The 26,193-nt window shown below is 34.9% G+C and overlaps 1 protein-coding gene across 10 annotated transcripts in view; it reads right to left on the bottom strand.

Annotated features, from left to right (window-relative positions):
- The window catches only part of Ralyl (RALY RNA binding protein like), a 735,459-nt gene that overhangs the window by 147,161 nt on the left and 562,105 nt on the right, over positions 1 to 26,193 (bottom strand). For all 10 annotated transcript variants that reach the window (XM_074068782.1, XM_074068781.1, XM_074068784.1 and 7 more), the window contains one exon: positions 22,489 to 22,564. In XM_074068782.1, coding sequence (XP_073924883.1) covers positions 22,489 to 22,564 — 76 coding nt within the window. The remainder of the gene's footprint in view (positions 1 to 22,488; positions 22,565 to 26,193) is intronic.

Here is a 26,193-nt window from a genome sequence, read left to right as displayed (position 1 = left end):
CTGCAGATGCCAAAACTTCTGTTTCTAGCCTTGTTTTATGTTTGACACATGGTATCAGTGCCCACCAAACATCTCTAATTGTAAAGTTGCCTCTAACTTAATATGCCTCAAACAGAGTTGACTGTCTTCTCTCCTAATTCTGTTCTTCCTTGTTTTTCTCAAACTCAGAATATTCAGCCACTCAAGTAACCAATTAGAAAGATCAGGGTCTGTCTAATAAGCACCTTTCCAATAACACTTGCTTCCAGGAGAACCTCATGATTTTGTTGTTTCTGTGACCAAAAAGACTCTTCATTCTGTTTTTACCTCTCAATTCTTACTATCACAGTTCAATTGACTTTTATATATGAGTTGTTAGAAAAATACCTTAGTTGTTAGAAAAATATCTTCTTCAGTATTTCTTTGAAATAGTCATATCTACTAGTAGAACTATCTTCCTCAGTTACCAATATAATCATGTAATTTTTTTCTTTACAAATCTCTGAGTGCTTCTAGGAAGTCTTTTCTTATAAAGCACAATGAGTTGTTTGGGTATGCTTCATAACTACTATCATAGCACCCTGTAACTCTTAACCATTGTGTATTAAAAATTAGCAATTAATTGCCAGGTTCCTTGGTAACACTGTGCATGCCTCAAAGTTATGAACTCACTGTATTTCAAGAACCTAGAGTCATGCCCTTTGTTTTATTAGATAGAGTCTGTCTTCATAGCCCAGACTGGCTTCAAACTCATGATCCTCTTGCCTCAGCCCCTTGAGTGCTGGAGTTACAGGCATACATCACCACACCTGGCACATGCCTTTTTTTTGTTAGACTCTCAGTAATGATTTGTTGGATGAATTTTTATTGCTTTGTACCCCATCCCTATCCTTACCAACAGGGTAAGGTTCAACTCCCTTGAAATAATAAAAAGTTCATTCACAATCTGGTTCCAGTTTAATTTAAGAAGTTTGTCTGTCTTTTTTTGTTGTTGTTGTGCTGGGTGGGGTTACAGTGTAGCATTTACAAAAGTTCTTACAATGCATCAAATATATCATACTGGAATTGACCCACTTCAGCCTACATATTCCATGCTCTCCTAGCCAGTCTGAGCAGACTGCTTACTGTCAGGTGACAACTTTCTCATACTTCTATGTTTTGATATGTATTGTGATTTTACAGAAATGATTTCAAACATTTTTGAAAGACTAGTGCCTTTTCAGGAATCCAAAGTAAAATACAAGGATGTTCTCTTTTAATATCTGTATCATCTTGCTGTTAAACTAACCAGGCAGCAATACTGTTTACTAATAAATCTAATCTATTCTTTTCGATAATAACCCAGGTCTGGGCCCACATTAAAGATGGATGTGCCAAATGGCTTAAGGATATAGGTTCTAGAGTCAGATTGCCAGATTTTAATCCACTTCTTTGTTGCCCAATTATTTTAGAGTTAATACTAGATTTAACTCCTTGGTCTGTTGTTAGAAATAAATAAGATAAATAAATAAACATAAATAAATGATTAATAAATTGAGCATCATTGTTATCACTATTTTTTAAATCCCCTGAGTCTTCAAATACTTGTTCCTTGATTAATGGCCAGTAAGCAGAAATAAGAAGAGTCTAGGTTGGGGAGTAGGTTGGTGTATGCATTAATTAAATACTGTGTTAGTTACTTCTGCAGCCCTGTAACAAATGCTTATGAAAAACAGAGGAGGACATTGTTTATTTTGGCTCATGGTTTCACAGAATTGAGTCCGTAATCACTTGGCTCCATGTTTCTGGGCCCACTGTGAGGCAGAACACCATGGCATGGTGTGTAAAGGGGGAGGCTGAAAAGGGGGTGGCTGTTCTCATGGTAGACAAGAAGCACAGATAGCAGAAGGGGCTAGGTACTCGGTAGAATCTTCAAAAGTATGCTCCAATGATCTACTTTCTCCAATTAGATCCTACCTTATAAAGTTTCAACCACCTCCTAAAACAGTACCACTTGCTGAGGACCATGCATTCAACGCATGAGCCTGTGGGGGATGTTTCATATTCAAACCATAAGAGCCATATCAGAACATATTGGAGCAGATATTCAGTAGTTGACAGAGTTGGGACAGAATATCCGGTGAGGCATTTGGGTTGGAAATACAGAATCAGGAGTCATGTCATCAATTCATAATAGAAATACAAAATCATAGGAGAGAATGAGGGCACTCAGAGGAAGTATAGAATAAAAAGGATAAGGCTGAGGATCACCAATAGGCTCTTGGGTAGGTAGCACCAAAATTCAGAAAGTGGCAGGAGAACTGCTTAACCATTTGTATTAACCTGTAACTGGTATGGCACCCTGCAAATAGCAGAAGCTTCCCAAATGTTGACTTAGCAACCCTGTACCTTAAGTAATGAAGCCAGTCTTCTATCTGTTGTGTAAAATGGAGGCAAATAAAGAAGAAAAGATTTCTTTCTGGAAGTAACTTATGTATGCTTAATGTTACACAGAAATGAGCAAGAATCAGGGAAGGCTAACATTCTCATATACAGAGCAGAGTAGATTATAAACCAAAACTAGTGTAGGAATCTAATGTTTTAAATCTCATTCCCCAATCCTGTATGATCTAGTTAATCCTTTATAAGGAATGGAAGTCATATTTTTAATGATTTTTTTTTCTCAGAATAGAATTGATTTTCATATGCATTTCTAAAATACATTAAAGAAAAACAGAAGTATTTTATGTAGAAAAGAACTGCATTTGTGATGGGATATAAGGTAAGGATATAGGAAGATGAATGTAGTTGAAATATTATTTACTCATGTATAAAAATGGAAAAATGAGATGTGTTGAAGCTATTCCAGAAATGAGGGGAAGATGGGGGATGAAGGAAGGGTGCTGCTATCTCCAGGGATAGATTAATGGATGGCTATAGTATCAACCAAGAATCTCAGTGAAGTTGTGACACTCACACTCATGACTTTTGCTATTTTGGAAATTCAACTAGATATAGTGTTAGAACTTTTATAAATGTCATAATGTATCTCCAGTACAACAATAATATGATAATAAAAATAGAATTATATGTTCATAATAAATATAATGCAATTCTATCAGTATACTTAAGCATTCATTTGTTGACATAGCATTTAATAAAAAAGTGACTTCATGTAACAGAGAAAGGGATTCATGGGTAGCCTTTTGTGGTGTCTTGTCAACAACATTAAGAAATTTATGACAAAGCAATGCTCTGGGTGAAACTGAAGGGATAGTTTGAGATGACTGAGAATGAGAACAATCATTTCTTTTAAAACTGTATGCTCCAAAGCTGAGAGGTCAAATAAGCTCTAATTTTCATGTCAACTCTGACTAATTGATGGTGGCTGCTGGGAACAAAGTGTTGACAACAATTCTAAAAGCTCCTCAGGCCTCAGTGTGCAAGAAGGTTGTAATTAACCTATGTCTGCCACAGCAATAAGAGGTGAAAGGAAAAGAATGATGTCTAAATATGTATTTACTACTTTGTGCTAATAGAAGGTACAGAAATTTGCTCCAAGCTACAAAAGGAATGAAGAGGTACAAAGTCTATAGTAGAACTTAGATGTCTAGACCAGATGCCAATGTGAAAAATAATGTGTATTAAATTTATCATGAGTATTTTGAATTTGGCACATTACTTCAAGAATTTAAACATATTTAATCCTTAGAACCTGCCTGTGAATTTGGTATCATTATCACTTCCACTTTATAAAATGATGAAACAAAGGCAGAAAGGATTAACTTTTCTATATTTTAAAGCTGGAAGGGACTAGAACATGAAGATAATTCAAGTGGTCTGGTTTAGAGCTTGAATCATACTATTGGAATATATTTTCAGTACTTCCTGCATTTACTTATTGGCTTTAAGAAAAGCACCATATTCAACTACAATACTGAGGAGAACCAAGCTCTTTCACTTCCATGGTAGAATTTCTCTACAGTGGATTCAATTCCTTTGGAATAAAAAGCAACTTTATCCTCTGTTTCCTGTGATGCTGTTTTCAAGGGCTTTCATGCCCAATTGAAGTCTCTGCTTTGGGCTATAATCAGGCCCCTTGGTAAGTTTCAATTGCAGTTACCACCATCTGTGCTGCTATCTCCAGGGATAGATTAATGGATGGCTATATTATCAACCAAGAATCTCAGTGAAGTTTTGACACTTAGTCATGACTTTTGCGATACTGGAAATTAAGGCTGCAGGGCTGATCTCCCTTGGACAAGCTGTAATGTTCTCTCATAATTCTCCCAGGAAGAATGAACTACAGTAAGAAGAATCTACTGGCAAGAAATACCAGTAACCATTGGCTCATTCTTCTGGGAGACTTCAACACTTTCCCCAATAGCTCTGGGGGCACCACTGGGGATGATGGTAGTAGATATGTGGCCAAGGCAGAGTGAGAGGTCTTATCCTTTCTCCAATGTGACTCTAGGATTAACTTCACTTCACATTAGAAGGGAATATACACAATTTTCTGGGTGTTTCTATTAAATTAAGAAAAATGAATTTATAAAAAGAAATACCTTCAAACAATTATTTTCATGTAAGAAGATTTGCTCATCTCAGTTTGTGAAGTACATTTAAGAAAAACTAACAAGCGGGATGCTCTGGTCTCTTTTTCAACTGTCTTATTTAGTAGCTTACTAATAGCTATCAAATCCTACAGAGAAACTGTGCATTTGTCAAGAGTGCAATTGCGAGAAGCAGGTAATCAGTCACAGAGTTATCCAGATTCAGATCTCAGTCCTCATTCCTGCTTTTGCAGAATTCTGGTGCCATTTACTTTCTTTCTCCATTTGAAGATACCAGAGTCAATACAATTCTCTGTGCAGTCATTTAATTAGCAGTCATATCAAGTTGTGCAGAGTGTGAATGGTAGTAAATGACTAATGTTTTTGTTCCCAGGGTACAGTAGGTTGGGATGAGCAGTTGCCTTTTGTCTTTCTATGCCTCCTTCCTCCTTTCTCCCTCTTATGCTTCTTTACCTTTCCTCTATGCTCCACACTCTCACACCCATCAGATCCCAGGTTTAGCCTCAGTCTCCTCTTCCTTCTCAGTAGAGCACTTGAAACTCATTCAGATTAAATTGTGACTCATGTTTGATACAGGATTGGGCAACAACAGCAATAATTCACTTTTGCATATATTTTGCTTAACTATATGTCTGCCCTCTTCCCAGTGACAAACTGATCTCATTGGTTAATTTGTCTGAGCTTCTGTCTTGGTAACTTCAATCCCTCCTTGACATAACTTCTAACTCCCTACTCCCCTACTCTCAATTCTCTGAAGAAATAAAATGCTGGAACTTAATTTCAGAATTCAGTGATCTTAATTGCCACAGGATGCAGAAATTGTATGATGTCAATCACCTGCCTGGATTACTCAGCATTACCTAATCCTGGGCTGTGCTGGAAACTCCACTTAACTGCCAGTACTGCACTGTAGCCTTATATTTGAGTCCCTTTCATAATGCAGCTGTACCTATTTTGGAAATAATGTGGGTTATAACTCTAGGTCTCATCTGCTCTTGGGGTGCTCCCTTTGTTAATTGTGAAAGATTGAACCCTGATTTCGACTTGGTGGATACAAAGATTTGTTTGGTTTTTCCAAAATCTGTAATAGTTTCCACAGTACTGAATCTAACGCAAAATGTAAGATAAGATGAACTTTAAAGAACACTTGACCCAATTGACTCTTACTAACACATTATTTTATTCACTGGGTTTTGTACCCCTAAAATTACATCACTAGTAGTTTCTTCCTAGTTACCTTTGCTGATTTCTCCCCCCTTATTTTTTTTTGGCAGTACTGAGGTTTGAACTCGGGGCCTTACACTTGCTAGGCAGGCACACTACCACCTGAGTCATGCCCCAGTCCTACCTTTGCTGATTCTTGACTTCAAATATTAGTATGTTCTAGAGTTCTACTTCTGGAATTATCTTTTCTGTCTTTACTTAATCCCTTGCTATTCTCACCCTGATCATGGTTCTGAATTTCATCTGTATACTGATGACTCATAAATAGGTCTATCTCATCTAGACCTCTCCCCTGAACTCCAGAATGGATATTCAACTGCCTACTTGACATCTTTACATGGATGTCTAATGTACATCTTAACTTTAACATGTTAATCATGTCCATCAACCCCTGCTGCATACTTCAAACTCTTCTGACATTTCTCTTCATCTCCCTTACTTCCAACTTTGTATGTGCAGTTTCATAGTCCAGGATACTTGAGGGTAACTCTGTGGTTGATAGGGTGACCACCATGAATTTATTCCCTCCACCCATCAAAAGTTAGATGAAATCCAATTTTTCATGTGAATTCATGTGAATTGCTTTCATTAAAAGAATGTGCAGATGTGACATTCTGGAACTTCAAATTCAGGTTCAAAGAGGACAAGTGGCTCCTTCCTCAATTTTTTTCTTTTTGATTGGATTGTTTGTACTTCTGGTGTTTAGTTTTAAAATTTTTATTAGCATATAGTAGTTGCACAGTGGGATACATTGTGATGTTTACATATGTGGTTATAATATATCTTAAATTTACCCACTCCATTTTACTCCCTCCGCCCTTTCTTAGAACAATTTTAATAGGTTTCATCCTTCTATTTTCATAGTGAATATAAAATACATCCACCAGATTCAGATACGTATATATCATGCTTTAATTGGATTAGCCTTCCCATTACTTACTCTTGTTATAACCCAGCTCCCCTATTTCCAACAATTTACAGAACATTATGTCATGTTATATTCTCATAGAAACTCTGACGACTAATACCATCATAATGTGACAAAGCCTTGCCTCGCCACAGGAGAAGGCCATATAGTGAAAGAGGCATAGTTCCCACTGCCATCCTAGCCAGTCCTGGCTGAGGAACCAGATACAGATGTGCACAAGCTACTTTGAACCCCATGCAGAGCAGAGCTATTCAACTGAACCCAGTTCAGATTGCTGACTATGAAAAAGGTGTTTTTAACACAGAAAATTTTATCCATTGATTCCATTCTTTCCCTCATAGTTCACATCCAATCTGTTAGCAGTCTTGTTGACTCTACCTTCAAAATACGTTTATATATTTTTTAATCTCAGCTGCTCTAACTTTATTTGTATCACATAATCTGCCTGGTTTCCTGTGTTCCATCTATGCTCCTCCCTGAGGATTTTCAATGTATAGCTAATATGACCTTCAAAATTTAAGTTCTCTCATGGTACTTCTCTGTTAAAACATTCCAAAGACTCTCTGTCTCACTCAGAGAAAAAGGCAAACTACTTCAAGGCCTGGAGGTTTTTAAGATAATTTTCTGCCTCCATTGTATTTCCCCATCTTCCCATCTTTCTGTCTCTGCTCCAGCAACATTAGGCTTCTTGCTTTCTAAACACATAGATAAACTCCTGTTCTAAGTAAGCTAGTCCATCTGCTCAGAATCTTTTCCCAGTATCACCTTACAACTCATCACTTAGCTCATGTCTGCTCAAGTGTTCCCTTCCCCTTCTCTACTAGGTTTCCTTGGACCTACTGAAAATCATAATACTTCCTATTTCCCTATCCAAGTCCCTCTTTCCTAAATAAAACCTACCAACATATTTGTTCTAACATACAATCATTTTGCTCATTTTTGTTTATTTTCAGTTACCTCATACTTGAAGACAAAATCAGGGATTTTTGTCCATTTTGTTAGCTGAGGCATCTTCAGTGACCAGAAAAAATGTTCAGTAGGTACTCAATAATTAATTGAAGAAGAAAGCCTAATTAGCAAACTTGGGTTTCTTCTCTATTAGATCCACTATGAGTCTCTAAAATGGGCTGAATTTGATCAGCCTGAGTTGGATTAGAGTCCTGTTAACAGAGGCAAAAATGTAACTCATACCTCCAGTCTTGAGACTGTCTGATCCACTCAAAATCTCCTGAAAGTCTTCAATATTCTTAAATAGAACCTCAGGTATGACTCATGTGAAGTACTTATTTTACCCTTCTTTTCTTTCTCTCCACTAACTTGGTCCATCTCTAAAATTTGTCTGTGTCTTGACTCCTGAATCCTAATGGTTGCTGTAATTAGGTCCCTTGTGAGGATAGCTGACTGGATTGCCCAGCTGCCATACCCTACTTTTTCAGTCAACATCCCAGGACCGGTGCTTTGTTTTAGATCTTAGTCTATGTTCAAGAGAATAGTAACCCGTTGATTGGTTACCTAGAAGGCAACTCTTTCCAGCCACAATGCCTAACCACCCATAAGGTCTTTCTTGTTTTCCTCTCTTGGGCATTACATTTAATGAGAAATACATTTGCCTTATCAACTAAAATAGATGTCTGATATAATCTATTTTTCCATAATGTCTTTTTTATGCCAAATATATTCAACTTTTAAAATTTCAATTTAGTTCATATTTTCAAATACCATTTATATAATGTTTCTTTACTTTTTCCTTTCCTTTTTTTTTTTTTGAGACAGTATTGCTGTATAGTACAGGCTGGTCTCAAACTCATGGTTCTTCTGTTTCAGCTTCCCTAGTGCTGAGATTATAGGCACACACCACCACACCTGGCTTATACTGTTTCTTTTTTCAACCCTCTAACTATGAGACTTAAAATATTGACCTGGAACCATAAATATTTTTAAAAAATAGAAAAAAGACAACTTCATCAAAGCGAAAAAATAGAAGGTTAAATCTATTTAATTCTTCCAGAATTATTGCACTATCATCTTCATTCTTGATGCTATAGACATTTTGAGTAAGAACAGAACTTACAGTAACTATAACAGTTACTAAGCAATCTCATTAAAAATACTATTTCACATGTGACTGTATTTTATGAGTCATCTTCTATTTTCTTTCAAATTCAGGAAGTGGTTGGTGTACCATTCTTAAAAAGCCTTTTTTGATATATTTGTTGTACAAAGACTTATCACATTGACTATCCTGGATTGATACATTCTCTCTTTTAAGAGGAGCAGATCACCTGCCTCCTCTTTTTTGTCATGTCCCGTGCTCTGCATAATAAAGCTACAACCTGAGCTTGCTTCTGTTATTATCTGTAGTTCACGTACACTATGCCCTTTCAAAGCAGTAGCAAAGCAGCTGAATTATAGCCTTAAGTACAATAAGGGACAGTTATTGTCAGAAAGGAGCCATTGTCTTGTTACTAGCTCATAATCTGCAGTCAGAGGAGCTGCCATCACCATGCATTCCTGATTACTTATTTTATTGCCCACTTAAGGGCTCATCAATTTTGACTTTTTTGTTTTTGAAGATTATATGACTCCAGCTGCTCTCCCCTTGTACCCTGCTCCTCATATTTCCCTCTCACACTGAGCTCCTCGTCTTGCCCTGGCATTAACTGACTGACAGGTCATGTCCAGTAGTTAGCTCTGGCAGTAACTGTGTCTTCACATGGACTACTGGACTGCATTGAACTGTGAGACTGATGTTAATGAAGTTGCCCTTTGAGAAAATTAACTTTTCAAATAGCCATGGTAACTAGAGAAATCTAGTTTTTAAGATTAAGGGGTGTACCTGTGTGACTGGCTTTGCCCAACATCTAGAATGAACAATCCTCATTGTTGTCTGTATGAGTGCTTTTGTATGATGTACATTATTTATCACTGAGAAAGTCTTGTTTTTAAATATACCTCATTTTTATTATGAAGTTTTTCTTAAAGAAACGTTTGCAGTAGGTATTATAGTTACGAGAGAAGCACCATTCATATTCCTACCCTCCAAAGATAATTAGTGTTAATATTTTGACTTCTCTTCTCTGCATATCCATAACTTTTTACATAGCCTTAGTCATGACGTTTATATGGTTTTGTCTTGTTTCTCTAATCAAATGTTGAATCCTTTTCTATGTCATTATGAATGTTTTGTGAATATTCCATCTAATCTGATTGCCATAACCATTATTGCTTCATATTTTGGTTGGATCAATTTACCTCACTATTTTAATACAGTTTCATGGAACATATTGGGAATAATTTATTTTTAAATATTTCAAACATGTGGGATCATTGAGCTGTATCTAACACTTCAATAGTTAGAACTAGCTAAAAGATAAAAATATTTTAATACTGCACAGAGTTTGAAGGAAATAAATGAATAAATTCAATAATGAAGTACATATGCCTAACATTAGCCTACAGATTACAAAGTCAGTAAAAGAATCCCAGAATATTAAAAGTAGGAATAATCTAAGATATATTTTATAAGAAAACTGGGCTTATAAGAGGTTTGAATTGCTGATAATCATGAATCCCTAGATATTCATCTTGATTTCCGGTTTCCTGATTTTCAATCTACTGCATGTTCTAAATGACCCCTGAAATATTTTCAGGACTAAGTAATCCTGACACAAAGAGGTTTTTCCAGAACAGGGAATATTTCAAACAATTATTAAATATAAATTTTGTGGCATCTCAGTTTCTTTTGTAGTATAATATGCTCAATTCAACCAAGCCTCTTGTCCTTTGAGTCTTCCATATAGTAAACACAAGTACAGTAGGCGTCAGCTCTCAGAACTACAAGATCTGGAGTATTCTGACATGTAACAAGCTTACCAACAAGAAGGGAAAACAGGACCTGTCTATGGGTTGGAATCAATAGGGGGAGGGAGGATGTAAGAAAAGGCTGTAAGAGGGTAAATGTGGTGAAAACATTATTATGTGCTCATGTATGAATATGGAAAATTGAGACATGCTAAAACTATTCCAGGAATGGGAGAAGGGGGGATAAAGGAGAATGATGGAGGGGTGAATTCAACTATGATATATTGTATAAATGTCACAATGTACATCCAGTAAAATAAAAATATAATTAAAAAAAGAAAAAAAAGGAATACCAAAAAGAACGAAGCAGAAATCATGTTTTCATTCCACTAGAAATAACTTTTGAAAATTTCATAGTCACTGAATTTCCCAAGGAATGAATTTTTCTGTACAACATTCATCATTCATGGTTAACTGATAATCTAGTGAGACTATGTTGCCTCTTTACCCTTTTCTGTCTAAACATGGAATAATGAGGCACTTCTAGCTTCATTTCTACCACTTACAATACAATCAGAAGAATTAATTTTAATAAGGTACAAAATAATTTATGTAATTTTTATAGGGAAATTGAGGACTACCTTCTTATTAATATTTATAAAAACCAATCAAAGCTAAGACATATATAAACTTCATTTTTCTGATGCACAGACCTTTCTGATAAGTAATATTTTTAAAAATCTTTATAATCTAACTTAATCTATAAACATTTTCTATTAGATTAGAATTTGTGATAAGCATTTTTAAACTTTACTTGACCAGGGCAAAACATAAAGAGAATAGACTTAGCTAATTTTATTAAAATGGTGTTGTTTAAAAAGAATCATCCACACTGTAAAGTGAGACAAGATGACAGAGGGAAAAGAGGTTATTTGGTTTCTCATTACATCAAATGTGTCCATCCATACTGTCACTATTCATCTTTTCTCCTCTTCTTATTTCTTATGGGATCAAAAATTCTTCCATATATTGACATTTTTCTTCTTATTTTTTTCAGTTGTCAGAAAATAGTCTGTTCCCAAAATATCACATGCTGTAACAGACAGATAAGCCCCACCTTCTCCTGGGTCTTGGTTTCAAGAATCAGTTGGGGAGGAGAGCGAAGTGTTTTATCTGCTAGTGAAGGTACACAAGAAGAACTGCTATCAATCTTATACAAGCTAGTGGTTGAATAGCACTGTCTATTGTACTTCTATTATAAAAATAAGAAAAAAACCCCAAACTTAAAATTGGAAAAAAGAAGAACATAAAATAATTTTAAAATTGGAGGCAGGGAACCTGGATCCTAGCCCTAGCTCTGAGACTTCCTGACTGGTTGGTCATTCTGAATCATGATTTTTTTCAAACCAAATTAAAAATACAGGCTTAATTTTCTCTGTGATGATAGGAAATATCTACTCCACCTTTTTTTTTTTTTGGAATTTACACCGGTAAATTAATTGTAAGTATTTTCTTCTCTTTTTGAAATATGCAAATATTCTTTAGAGGAGTAGATTGTTGTTTTATTGCTTTATGACTCAGGAATATTTTTCTCATGGACTTGGGAGCAATCCCTTTGAAATGTAAACATCAAGAAGATAGTACACTATTACCACCCCATGTGAGTGTGCGTGTGTTATGATTTCGATATGAAGTTTTCCAAAAAGAACTCTGTTGGAGACATGATTCTGATGTACCAATGTTCAGAAGTGGAGCTTTTGGGAGGTGATTAGATCATAGGGTTCTGGTTTTATCAGTGAGTTAATTTATTGGTGGATTCATAATTTGATGGCATTATAGGGACGTGGTAGAAACCTGTGAGGCCTCATTGGGGGGATTAGATCATTGCGGGGAAGAGGGAATTGTACCTGTGAAGGGTACATCTTGTCTATGGCCTCTTTCCGTGTCTCTCTCTGCTTCATAATATAAATGGTGACTCCACTTACCTGGTAAAGTTAGGAGAAAGTATGCGTGACAAATGGTACTTTGTCTTTATAGCACTTCTTACTTGAGCACTAATTATTTATCTTGAAAATATGTATATAATTGGTTTTATTCAACTATACAAAAGTGTAAGATTTATTTTTATTTTTCAATCTCTTAGGGGGCAGCCTGTATGTGCACCACATTTTGGCTTAATGTTTATTCATTAACATAAAGAGTTTCCTTCTCTATTGCCTTTGTGGTGAAGATTTTTGGGCTTGGAAAATATTTTGATTTAATTATATGTCTCCAATGTACAATGAGGAGGTAACTCTCTAGCTACTTTAGTTAGAAGCTTTAGAAACTTCTTAAGCTTTTCACCCTAGATTTGATTTATTTGGAGAAAAATCTTTAAGCACATTTTAAATTTTTTCATGTTCCCTTCTATGTAGTCTTGTAGAACTGAAAATGTATAGGTAATATATTAATAAGTGGGTAGACTGAGAACATAAATAATGAGTTCTAGGTGAACAAAAGAGGGATGAGATAACATTTCAAGATAAAAAAGCAATTGACTCATGAACATATTTTAGATTGGAAGCACAAAACCCTAATTTCTCTAGCAAGGGCATCTTAAAAAAAGAAAGAAGTCACTGGAAGTAAAGATGATGAAAAGCACCAAAAATTATTTAAAAAAAAGGTGGAATCAACACTAACAAAAAGAATTTCCAACTTATGACGAGGAATGGCTTTGCTCCCTGGAAGATGAAACTCGCATACCATCTTCCTCTCAGGCAGGGAGCAAAGTGAGATATACATCTTCCTACTAAGTTCTGGTATAGACTAGCAGTGTTACTTTCTGTACTGTTCCTTAGTGCTTCTCAATGTAAACCATGAGGAACACAGATAGAATGAGATTCAAGAAGCATACAGCATAAAAGTACTATAGCATCAGTTTTGTTTATAAGATCTTTGGTTCAATTGAAAGCCCTGTTTTCATGCATGAAAGAAAGAAATTAGTTCAAGACAAAATGGAGTTTCTATAATGCAATAAAATTAACAGCTAGAAGAAATGAGTTCTATGCCTTCCTTTGCTTCTCCCAGATTGAAGAATTTTCTTTTTTGTTGTGCAGGGTTTGAATTCAGGGCTTCTGCACTTTCTATGCAGAAGCTCTATTGTTTAAGCCACAACTCCAGCCCAGTACTTTCTTTTTCTACATGGATACATAGTTTATTATGCTCTCTTTTTCTGCCTTGACTGCCAGAAATCTCATGCTAAGTTTGTTGCTCACATGTAAGGCTTTGTTATTGCATAAATTTTCTGAGTATGATTAAAACTTTGCCTTATCCTACACATCCATCCCTCCTTTAATTCCCACCCAATGTGTGCTTCTTATTACTTTTCCATTTTTAAAATTGGTTGCATGTTTTTTTTTCCCCTTTGGTTGCATGTTTTTTTCCTTTGACTATCAAAAACTACCTCAAACAAACAAAAGAAGTGCAGTTTTTCAAACTATCTGAAGATTAGAAACACAAATCACAAAGGTCTCAGAGATGGATCATCTGCATTAAGGAATTGAACCATCTAGTCTTTCTCCACACCTATTGTGGTCTTTCCAAATGCAAGAACTTATAATCGTGGATATTTATGCATTAAAACTTATCAGAAACCTGCAAATAGGTCATTTTTAACCTAGCAGAGAATTGCCTGCAGCAGAGCTACTTTAATGGGTATTGTGTCAGCATTTCTTTAAACATTTTAAATGAAAAGATCTATAAGTTACATTTACTTAGTGTTAAACTGTGAGGGACATAAGTAAAATTAATCTTTTAAAAATCCATTTCCCTTAGGAAGTTATAAGAAAAATTAGCCCATGTATTTAAAGGTGTGAATTTTAGTAACATTATCATAGACAAAATCTCATTTAAAATAATCTCCTGAAATACCTTAATATAGAACTTTTTCTTTTTTATGATTTTATTAACATTTAATACTTTTACAGGGGATATATTGTGATATTTACATATGTGCTTACAATATATCTAATTAGGTTTATCTCTTCCATCATTCTCCCTCTCCCCCTTCTTAGAAAAATTTCAACAGGTTTCATTCTTTTATTTTAGTATATGGATACAAAACGCATTCACCATATACACCCTCATTCCTCGTTTCCATGTGCATACCCCCCCACACTAGCACCCACCCCTAAAAATGATTTCTTTTTCCCTCCTGCCCATCATTTTTTAAAATTAAGTGTGAATTGATAGTCCCAGGGGGGGTTCTACCTTGGTACTTCCGGTAAGTATATATTGTGCTTTTATTAAATTAACCTCCCTCCCCTTCATTACTTACTCATTCTCTATCACCATGCTCCCATAATATGCAGCAGCTTGCTGTACAGTGCATTGGATTATATTCATATGTAGATGGGTTATTTCAATATTTTTCATTCTCTAACATTTTCTTTTTCTCTCCCATTTCTTGTAGCCCTGTCTGACAGATTCACTAATACAATTTTTTCTCCCTGTCACTATATATATTTATATACATGCATCATAAATACACTTATATAGAGAGACATATATATTTCTATGTTTCTATATATACATTTAACTTATAAGTCTAGCTTCCACATATGAGAGAAAATATGCAACCTTTAATTTTTTGAGCTTTGCTTATTTTGCTTAACATGATGTTCTCCAGTTCCATCCATTTACCTGCAAACAATATAATTTCATTCTTCTTTATCACTGAACAAAACTCTATTGTGTATGTATCACATACACATTCATCAGTTGTGGGGCATCTGGGCTGCTTCCAAAGCTTGGTTATTTTAAATAGTAAACACAAGTGTGTAAGGGGCTCCATCATATCCTGGAGTGCATTCTTTCAGATCTAAGTGGTATCACTGGATCATATGGTAATTCTACTTTTAATTTTTTGAGGAAACTCCATATTGTTTTCCATAGTGGTTGCACTAATTTGTATTCCCACCAACAGTGTAGAAGTAGAAGTTTATTTGACTAATCATAATAATAATGAGCTTAACTAATATTAGTAGAGTATCTGTAACAGTTTCAAGCTCCATAAGTATGTCATCTTTCAGAAACTTTTGTTTTTTATATAGTTAAAGAAGTTGAGGAAATGAGATCAAGATCAAACAATTTGAAATGCTATGGCTGTTTTAGGAGTTATACCTATCTAACACTCTTTCCACTGACGATATTCATGGGAAACATTTGCTTAGTTTTGAATATGTTTGGAACCATTTATGGTATAAAAGCATGCCAAGATTCATTTGGAAACTGAATTAAAGAGAATTCATCCTCAATCACTCAAATGTATGGATATATTCAATTTTTCACACACCCCCTTTTTTTTTCTTTTTTCTCTTACGGATTTTGGCAACTGTAAGTCAGTAATTTGGTTGTATATGAAGATTGAATCCAGAACAATAAAAGACTGAAATTTCTATAGAGTCCTGGTGGAAACACTCTTTCAAGTAAACCTTGTAGACATGTCAATGCTTCACTTGTGTCTTTTTTAGAAGGACAGGATACATCAGTATGGGAGAAAGAGAGAACATTTCCCTGTCTTGCTCACACTACATTTCTTAAACCAAAGATCCTATTCCCAGCTGGCTTTCTGAGAGGCCTACCTGACAAGGTAACTAAAAGGAAAAGAAGCCTCTGTCAGTTCAAAGAAAAGCATTAACACTGGAAATATTAAACTTTTGAAAGGGAATGTGTATATTCTTTGACATTATAAAAGTAGACAGAAAATAAATAAAATTGTCAACAGCTAATTGGTAAACATTTTTCAGCAAACTGAGGAAGTCAATGAACTGGAGATGTCCAGGATGCTTTTTCTCCTTATTGATTTTTGCTGTTTAGGATTAGCTAAAGGAATTAGCTTCAATTTCTGTAATTTTTTGTTGTCAATGATCTAAGGGGTGTTTTAGGTCAACTGAATGTTCCCTTTTCCCAAGATCTGCCAGAGCCATTATGAAGGCTAATCGAACTCATGTAGACTGAGTGGAAAATAATGCACCTTACTTAGCCAAGGCTTTATTTTGGGTCCATAAGAGTTCTCGTATCTTTACCCCATTCGTGGCCAACACCACCAATTGTGGTGACCTTAAAATGGCCATGCTGGTTACTATAGGTTTTCCTTTGACAAAATTAAGAAGTCTTAATTTTTCTTGAGTAGACAGGTTTGATTTCCATGGTCATCTCTCTAGAGTGGGAAAGTTGCTATAAAAGGCACATGTATGACAACCACAAAACCATATTTGAAAATGGTACCTACTACTCTCTATCAAATCATCGGGATGAAACTTTTTGTGTTACATGTCTTACTGAGCTGTGTTCCTTGTAACTGAAAGGGCTACCTTCAGGTGATTAAAAACCTGCTATTTGTTTAGCGCTGATAAATGTATTTTCTTTGTTCTCTGGTATCTTTGTTAGCTTTATGAAAATTAGAGAAAAGGTCTGTCTACTTTACAAGCAGAAGCAAAACCATCATACAATTATGATGGTTAGTGATTATTTAGCATTAATTGGAACTTGGCATGCTGGAAAACTTACTTCCTAGGGGACAATTATTATTTTAGAGCACTGCAAATACTTTGCAATGTACATAGAGTATTTGAGGCATCAATTTATTAAAAGTTACAATATTTTCCCTAGAGAATGGATTAGCTTTTCACAATTAGGACTAGATCCAATATTTATGAAATGCTCAAAAATGATTAATTATGTTTCATTTACAAATAGATTCTAGAGGGGGACATTTTATTGCAAATGCTATTTTAGTGAATTGTTTGCCATTATGAATCCATGTCCAAGACTCAAGTAATTTATTTTTGCTTCCTTCCCTCAACTTTACACCCGAGTCCACCACTGCTTATCAAGTGTTTCTTCTTTTTTTCCATTCAAACCTTGTAATTATTCCCCTAGTTGCTTAAGTTAGAAATTTTGGACATCTGTGACTCTCCTTCCCCCTCACACCTTAGTTTCAATTAGTCACTATATTCAAATAATTCCTTGTGTGTCAAATAGAAGCCAAATTTCCTTAATAAAATATATAGGGATATTCACAGCCTGGACCACCATAGTATTCTCTTTATCCATTCTACACCAAATAAACCATCTTAGCTCTTATCAGGAGATGTTCTTTTTTTGTCTCTGTGCCTCTGCCCTTGGACATGTTTTCTTTGCTCTACATATTCTTCTTTCCCTTTCTCTGCAGAACCAGTGCCTGCCTGTTCAGGAGCCAGATCAAGTATCATCTTCTTCCTATAACTTTTTCATACTTTTCACTTCCTTCCCCTTAGCTAAAAATCAATAGTTCTCTAATTTATTTTCTTATGGACATGTATGCATACATTCCCTGGGTTGTTCTTATTTATTTGTACATCTGATTCATTCATAAGACAGATTTTTAAGCCTCACCGCATTTTATTTTGCATCGTCTATGTATGCCATCATCACTTAATGAAGATTGTTTGGCTAAAGTGAAAAACCTCTTAAATAAGAAATACAGCAGTGGTTATTCTTTGTCAATATCCCATCATGGTGAATTATGGTGGTGGATATAGATTAGGAAGATGTGACAGTGGATCAGTTACAGGCCCCAAGAGGACAGTAATAGAGACACAGAAGCTTAGAGAAGGAAGATAAATTAGAGATTACCTTTAACTATACAAATAACTTTTATTTCACTATGCTCTGTCCTTGCCCTGTAGTTCAGCATATTTGTTGCCAGATGCCTAGAAAAGCAGTCATCACCATCTTCAGACCATGTGACATAAGTCTTCAATGAATGAGTAAATAAATAAATGAAAAAATGACAAATAGAATGAATCCAGCTATTTCATCTAAGATAAGGAAAAATAGGACTCAAAGACATAAACAATAAAAAAGTAGAGACCATTGCCTTTTAAAGCTACTGCCATATTCCTTACACTGAACTAGATGCTTTCTTCACAATTATGTAATTATATATTCTCAAGAAAATTTTTCAAGTACTATGCTACATAAACAACTTGAAGTTCAAAATTCATGCCTCACAGTTACGCAAACAGGTATGAATCATCTTGTTCTTATGAAGTGTCTTTTATATAGTTTTTCCTCTGCCACCTGCAGCTGTGCTGTGTATAGACAGAAATGTGACTATTAGTTTTGTTAACTGGAAAAGCTCTGTTTTTAAAATAATCTGTATTTGTTAGGTGGTTGCAGGTAAGATAATATAAGGAGCTATGATCCAGTGGCAAGATCACTAGACTTGAAGGCTGAAGACTAGAGTTCAGCTCCTAATCTTGTTATCTTCCTTTGAGCAAATTCTTTATTGTCTTGGAAACAGACTTCTCATTTATATAGCAAGGCTTCTCATTCTAGCCTTGTGGAGTCTTACAATGAACAGAAGAATAATGACTATGAAAACAGTTTTCCATATAAAAGTAAAGTATTATTAGACTTATGTAAGAATGAGAAAATGGGTATAAAAGAGATTTTTCAGCTGCAGGTTCATTCCTTTTTATTTTTAGTGTCTTTCACTAAAGTACTATCAGAGTACCTCAACTTGAATTTATATAAACAAATGAAAATAGAATAAATAAGCATTTCCCCTACAAATGTGATTTGTATACAATATAGCACATTTAAATTAAATTCCACTTCTAATTTTTTTTAATTCATAATTCAACATAACTTAGCAATAATGAACTAGCAGTTAAAAAGATATTTGTTTCTTGTCATAAATTTCCATTCTCATAAGAAAATTAAAACAATCCTAGATCAGGAAAAATATGAAAATTAGCATCATTATGAAGACACTATTAACTCTTTGAATTCAGCATTGCTAGCTTGATTTGTTAGTAATTGAATATATGACTTTTCAAATGTTCTACATTAGTTGCAGCTCTATGTACACACTTAAAAATGATTCTTTTTGGACCAATCAAAGCTGTGTGCAATTGCATCCGAGTTCAGAGCCTCCACTGCCACTCCCCTCCACTATGTCCAAAAGAAAGGCTGAAGATAACGCTAAAGGAGATAAAGCCAAGGTGAAGGACAAGTCAGAGAAAGATCCACAGGTTGTCTGCTAAATGTGCCCCTGCAAAGACAGAGCCCAAGTCTAAAGAGTCCTCTGTAAAGAAGAGAGAGAAGGTATCCAAAGATAAAAGGGAAAAGTTGATGCTGGAGAGGATGGAAATAACCCTGCAGAAAACAGAGATTTCAAACAGCACAGACAGCTAAAGGTGCTGGAGATGCCAAGTGAATGTGTGCATTTTGATAACTATATTTCTGATGACTGCATAGTTTGACATACTATTTTTATCAAGTTTTATACAAATGTAGACTTTTACTTTTTTTTTTAAGCTATGTTGCTTAGCTTCATTGTTTTGGGGAGAAGGAATATGTGTCACTAAACAAATGTCTTCCAAGCTGGATCAAAGTTGGGAAAACATCTTTCCCTGCTAGTTTTGAGACTTCCTCTTAAGTCCCAACAGGAGAGATTCACTGACATTACCACATATAGTCAGACACCGTGGCACAAATGCCTTGTGATATAGGAAAACTCAAATTCATTTCTATGACCTTCTCCTCCATCATCAGTGTAGATTTAACTGCCTTAGAAACAGAGGCCTGCTGGGACCTGACACTCAAAATAGGTTTTGCCACTATGTCAGGCAATCTGGACTTTCCAGTGACGTCACTGAGATGGTGTTTCCCAAAGAACGGTGGTGCTTTTTCTAGACTGCTTCTTCAGTTTGATAATTTTGCCATTTTCATCATATTTCCTAAAAGTCAGGGTCAGCTCATGAAAAATTGTTAAACAGTATGTTTAATGTGAAATGTCAACCCTCACTCTAAACTTCCCCTGTTCAGAGCTTCATATGAAGACATCACTGGGATTTGTAATGGATTACTGATTTTGGTAGTCCTTTCAAGAACGGAGTTTGAAAGTTGTTCTATGAAAAAATTGTCCATGTCCCGCCCACGATTGTTTGTGAAAATATCTTTAATAAAGATGGATACAGTTTGGCTTGGAAAAATTGCATTGTTCAGCTTTATAAACATTGTCCTTCACCTCAAAGTACAAAAAGTGTCATCTGACTTTATTGATGATTTCATCACTGCTCTTTCCTGTCAATGTTAGTTTATGGCCAGTTATCAGCATTTCTTTTTTTCTGTTGCTTTCCATTTTATATAAAAATATTTCAGTAAGATCAAATAAATTTAAACATGTGCAATACCAAGAGAAATTAAGCTACAGTTTTCAATGTTTCAATGTAGATTTGAAAATCTCTGACAGTCACACATAAGATAGCTCTCGTATGAATCAAACCTTACAGGTGATCTCGTTCTGACCCTTAATTTATAGTCTGGGAAATGAGGCTGTACATGGCTGAAAAAGAAATATGCTAGATCTCAAAAAACAAAGACAAGTAGCTCAAGGCTCTCTTAGAGCATTCTTCACACTATACTATATCACAATATAATCCAATTTAACACATTTAACTTAATTCTCCTTTATCCAAATGATATCAGTGACATAGAAAAACCTTGCTCAACACTTCCATATCTGGGAGAAGACCCAAGAAATTGGATGATAGTCTATATCAATAGACTGGAACAGTGGCTAAATCTAACAAAAGGGAATTTTGCAGAGACAGATGCAAAGTCAGCACTTACAGTAAAAAAACCAGTGGCAAAGGTACATGAAGTGGGACATATGTTTCAACAACACAGCATATTTTTTTTCAGATGTGGCTATTTTTAAGGGATGGAAAGTTGTATGAGGTTACTCTTGTTTTCTTCCTGAAATCAATTGAATTTTACTTCAGTTAACAGATGCTATGCAGAGCAAGAAAGGCACCAAATCTAATCTGTGATAGCCAACTGGAATTTTGAATATAGTTATGAACACTGGGAAACTGAGGCATGTAGAAACAAAAAAGCAGAATGTCTACTCAAATCCAGGGACTGTTGGAGAGGTTAAAGGAATGGGATCTGTCTCTCTGAAGAAAACAGCTGTATCTGTCATTTTGGAAAAAGGCACAGAAAAGAGACATGTATTTTATAACCAAAGAGGCTGAATGATTGGAAAGAATCTGGGATGTTGCATGTGAAGGCATGAGCTTGAGTACTGGTATCCTCATTTACCAGTGGTATGATCTTGAGAAAAATTACCAGGAAACTAAATCTCAGGTCCTTAATCTACATCATGAGATTGATATGGAAGTTAAGTTAAACAGCATATGCAAAACACCTACAGTCTATGGTATGTAGTAGACAGCCCATAAAATTTATCCTTCTGCTTGTTAGAAGGATTTTTATTAGATTTTATTAGAGAAGTACCTTGCAGAATGATTTTTGTTATGGTTTAGATGTGAAGGGTTTCCCCAAAAGGTTCATGTTTTGAAGAATTGGTCCCTAGCTTGTGACACTAATGAGAAATTATTGGACCATGAGAGTAGTAAATTCATACTAGATGTGCTGTTAAGAGATGAGGCCTGATTGGAGAAAGAAGGTCACAAGAATTATTCCTTTGAGGGGTATATCATGTCCCTGGCTCCTTAATCTCTTCTCTCTCTCCTTCTCTCTCCCCTTTCTCCTCCTTTCCCCTCCTTTTGCCCTTCCCTCCCCTCTTTCTCTCCTTTCTGTCCACCGTGAGGTGAGAATCTTTGCTCTGGCATTTTCTTTCACTATGATATACTTTCTCCCCACAGGCACAGAAACAATAGAGCCAGCTGGCATGGATTGAATATTTGAAATCATGAACCAAAATAAATCTTTCCCTTGAATTGCTTTTTTTGGGTATTTTGTCACAGCAATGGAAAGTGACTAACAATTATAGAATGTGAGGTATCCTAAGATCATTGCCAATGCTGTGTGGTACATCTTCATGTTGACAACAAAATTTTCTTATGCTTAAAGTAGAGCAGATATTGTTATTTAAAATAGTTGATGACTTACATGTTATACTGCCTCATAAAGTTGTAAGAAATTATTATATATAGCTTGTCTACTTACCTGTAAAGTGCAGAAAGGGGCCTCTTGCTTCCAGGTTTTGGTCTGTATGGTTTGGGTTCTCCTGCCATGTTAATATCTGAAAACATAAAAAAAATAGTACAGAATAGAAGGTATTAGAACATTTGAGAAAAATAAATCTTGGAATTTTATATTTCCTTTTTTCCCTTTGCTTATGAAAATGTTGTATGACATTTACTTATTCATCATTCAAATTCAATGTGAATTGTAGCTTTCTGGAGTGGTCATATTCTTTCTCTTCATGAACTGAAAATATGATCAAGTGCCTGACCATATATATATATATACAATTAGCTAAATTAGATCTGAAACAAATGTGTATAAACATTAAGAAATTGGGAAGTTGGGTGGTGGTTTGGAAAGTAAAATAAACAGCTAAATTTAATACAGTTTACTTATGGATTCCATGCAATTCCAATAATGTCCCCAAATATTGTGTTTATGTATGTGTGTGGATTGAAAGGTTGATTCTAGAATTTATGTGGCAAAAGCCAAGCATAGCTATGATATACATAGAAAAAGGAACAAAGTTAGTGAAATTGCTTTGTCAAGATTCATTTGATAAACTTGATGATTAAGAATATAATATTAGTACAAGAGAAAAGGGACCAATGTAGCAAAATACAGAATCCCAATCTCTCTCTCTAATATTTGAAAAATCTATGTGCACACAATTGACATAAAAAGTCATCTGAGATATCATGAAGCTGGCATAGCAGATCAGTCAGGAAAAGACAGGGTACTCTTTTAATGTAGCCCATGTTGGCCTGGAATTTGCTATGTAGGCCAGGTTGGGCTTGAATTCACAATTGTCTTGCCTCAGTTTCCTGAGTGCTAAGATTACAGGCATGTACCACCATGCCCAGCAAGCTAGACTTTATAAAAATAAATTAATGTACTGTATAAGAATTGGTTATTCACAAAGACAGACATGAAATTGAACCTCTCACCTTATACTACCAAAAACTGGTTAATAATGCCTAAATACAAAAAACAGTATAAAAAACTTTTAGGAGGTGGTAATATAATATATTTAGGAGCTCAAAACATGAAAAGATAATGTTAAGTCCAACTAAAAGAAAGCAATAACTTTAAAATATGAAATTGATAAATACCACTACATTAAAATTACTAATTTCTACTCATCAAAAGTCACATAAAGGCAGTGAAAAAAATCCCACAAAATGTACCAAAAATTCCTTGAGAAAGGAATTGTTTCTCAAATATACAAAAACCTCATTCTTTTCACATGATAAAGTGAAAATACCAAATAGAAAAATAAGCAAAAAAGTTATTAAGTGTGCTTTACAGAAGAGGAAATATAATGGTAAATAAACAGATGAGAAATGTTTAAACTCATGAATAATGAGATATCCAAGTTAAAATGCCACAACATGCAACTGAAGCCCATTGAATTTAAAATAGTTTACAAATGGCTAATGGAGTGTTGGTGAGCAAGTGGAATGTGTGTATATTACAAGTACAAATGTTAACAAGCAAAACTGTAAGTGAAAAATAATTTAGAGGTTTTAATACACTTAGGTGTTCAAATTTTATAACCTAGGAGGTGTGTGCACATAACGAAATTCTTGCATACATGTACCACTAGACATATAAATGAGTGTTCTCTGGAGCACAAATATCTCTGAAAAAACCCAAATGCATATTGACAGGTAGTACAATAAATAAGTTGTGACACTTTCACAAAAAATACTACACAACAGTAGAAAAAACTATATAGAAACAAGTAGAGTCAGAGGCAATCCCCTCAATGCATTATTGAGCCTCAGGAACATAAAAATTGAGTAAACATAACATCACAGAAAAACACTGAAAGTATGGAACTTTTCATGCAATTAAAATGAAATAATAAACAATATGTAGGAATAAAAATATGTGAGAAAACTAAAGAAAAGAAAGACATATACAATAAATTTATAAGAGGTTTACCTCTAAATGGATAGAAAAAAAGTGTGGGACTTGTATGACATACATAGGACTTTAAAATTAAGTAATAAAGAACTATTTCTGCAATGATGGTGATATCATAACACCCAACTTCAAAGTATACTACAGAGCCATAGACATGAAAACAGCATGGTACTGGCATAAAAATAGTCATGAAGACCAGTAAAAAAGAATAGAAGACCAGGATATGAATCCATGCAGCTATGCATATGGGATTTTTGACAAAGGTGCCAAAAACATATGATGGAGAAAAGACAGCCTCTTCAACAGATGTTGCTGGGAAAAACTGGATATCTGCATAAGGAAAATTAAAAGTGGATCCATGTCTCTCACCCTGTACAAAGGACTTTAATATAAGACTTGAAAATTTGAAGCTAGTTCAGGAAAGAACAAGGCATATGTTGGAATTAATAAGCACAGGCAATGACTTCCTAAATGGAACTCAAAGGGCTCAGCAACTACGAGAAGGGATCAACAAATGGGATGACATGAAATTAAAAAGCTTCTGCACAACAAAAGAAATGGTCACCAGGTTAAAGAGAAAATCCACAGAATGGTAGAAAATTTTTGCTAGTTATTCATCTGACAAAAGATTAATAATGAGAATATACAGTGAACTCAAAAAAACTAAACTCCTAAAAAAATCAATGACCCAATGAAGAAATTAGCAAATTAATTAAACAGAGGAACTTCTTCTTTCAAAGGAAGAAGTTCAAACAGTCAAATAACACATGAAGACATGCTCAACCTCCCTGGTCATGAAGGAAATGCAAATCAAAACCATGCTAAGATTTCACCCTACTCTTGTTAGATTATATCATAAAGAAAACAAATAGCAACAAATGTCAGCAAGGATGTAAGGACAAAGGAGCTCTCATATACTCTTGGTGGGAATGTAAATTAATGCAACCATTATGAAAAATGGTATGGAAATTCCTCAAAACACTAAAAATAAAACTGCCATATGATCCAGCAATTCCGTTCTTAGGGATATACCTGAAAGAATGTAAGTCAGGTTACAATAAAGGCACCTGAACACCCATGTTTATTGCAGCATTATTGATAATAGCTAAGCTATAGAAATAGCCAAGATGCCTCACTATTGATGAATAGATTAAGAAAATATGGTATTTGGTATTTATATACAATGGAATTTTATTCAGCCATAAAAAATAATGAAATTTCGTGGCTTGTAGGTAAATGGATGAAACTGGAGACAATCATCTTAAGTGAAGTTAGCCAAGATCAGAAAACCAAAAGCCACATATTTTCTCTCATATGTAGAATATAGGCCCAATACAGTACAAGCAATATTATGAAAAACAGGTCAGGCTAAGGGGAGGTCACATAAAAGAAAGGGAGGGTAAAAGAAGGAAGTTAAGAAGGTGAATATGATTGATATACTTTGGATACAAGAATTAATACAGAAATTTTAAATGGTGTTGAAATCACCATAAGAAGGGGATTAAGGTAGAAAGGAGAAAAATAGAGAGAATGAACTTATTTGGGTTATAATACATATATGCATGGAAATGTCACAATGAAACACCCTGTATAGCTATCTTAAACAAATAAAAATGACATTTTTTTTTTTTTTACAAAAACAGAAAACAAGAAAGGATAACAGATCCTGTCTGGGGAATGGATTCCAGTGGGAAGGGGAAGATATAAGAGAAGAGGGCTGGAGGATGAATATGGTGGAAATATTCTGTATATATG

The sequence above is a fragment of the Castor canadensis genome, chromosome 3 (genome assembly GCF_047511655.1).
Source record: "Castor canadensis chromosome 3, mCasCan1.hap1v2, whole genome shotgun sequence".
NCBI classification, from domain to species: domain Eukaryota; kingdom Metazoa; phylum Chordata; class Mammalia; order Rodentia; family Castoridae; genus Castor; species Castor canadensis.
This window is presented reverse-complemented; position numbering and strand designations above follow the sequence as displayed.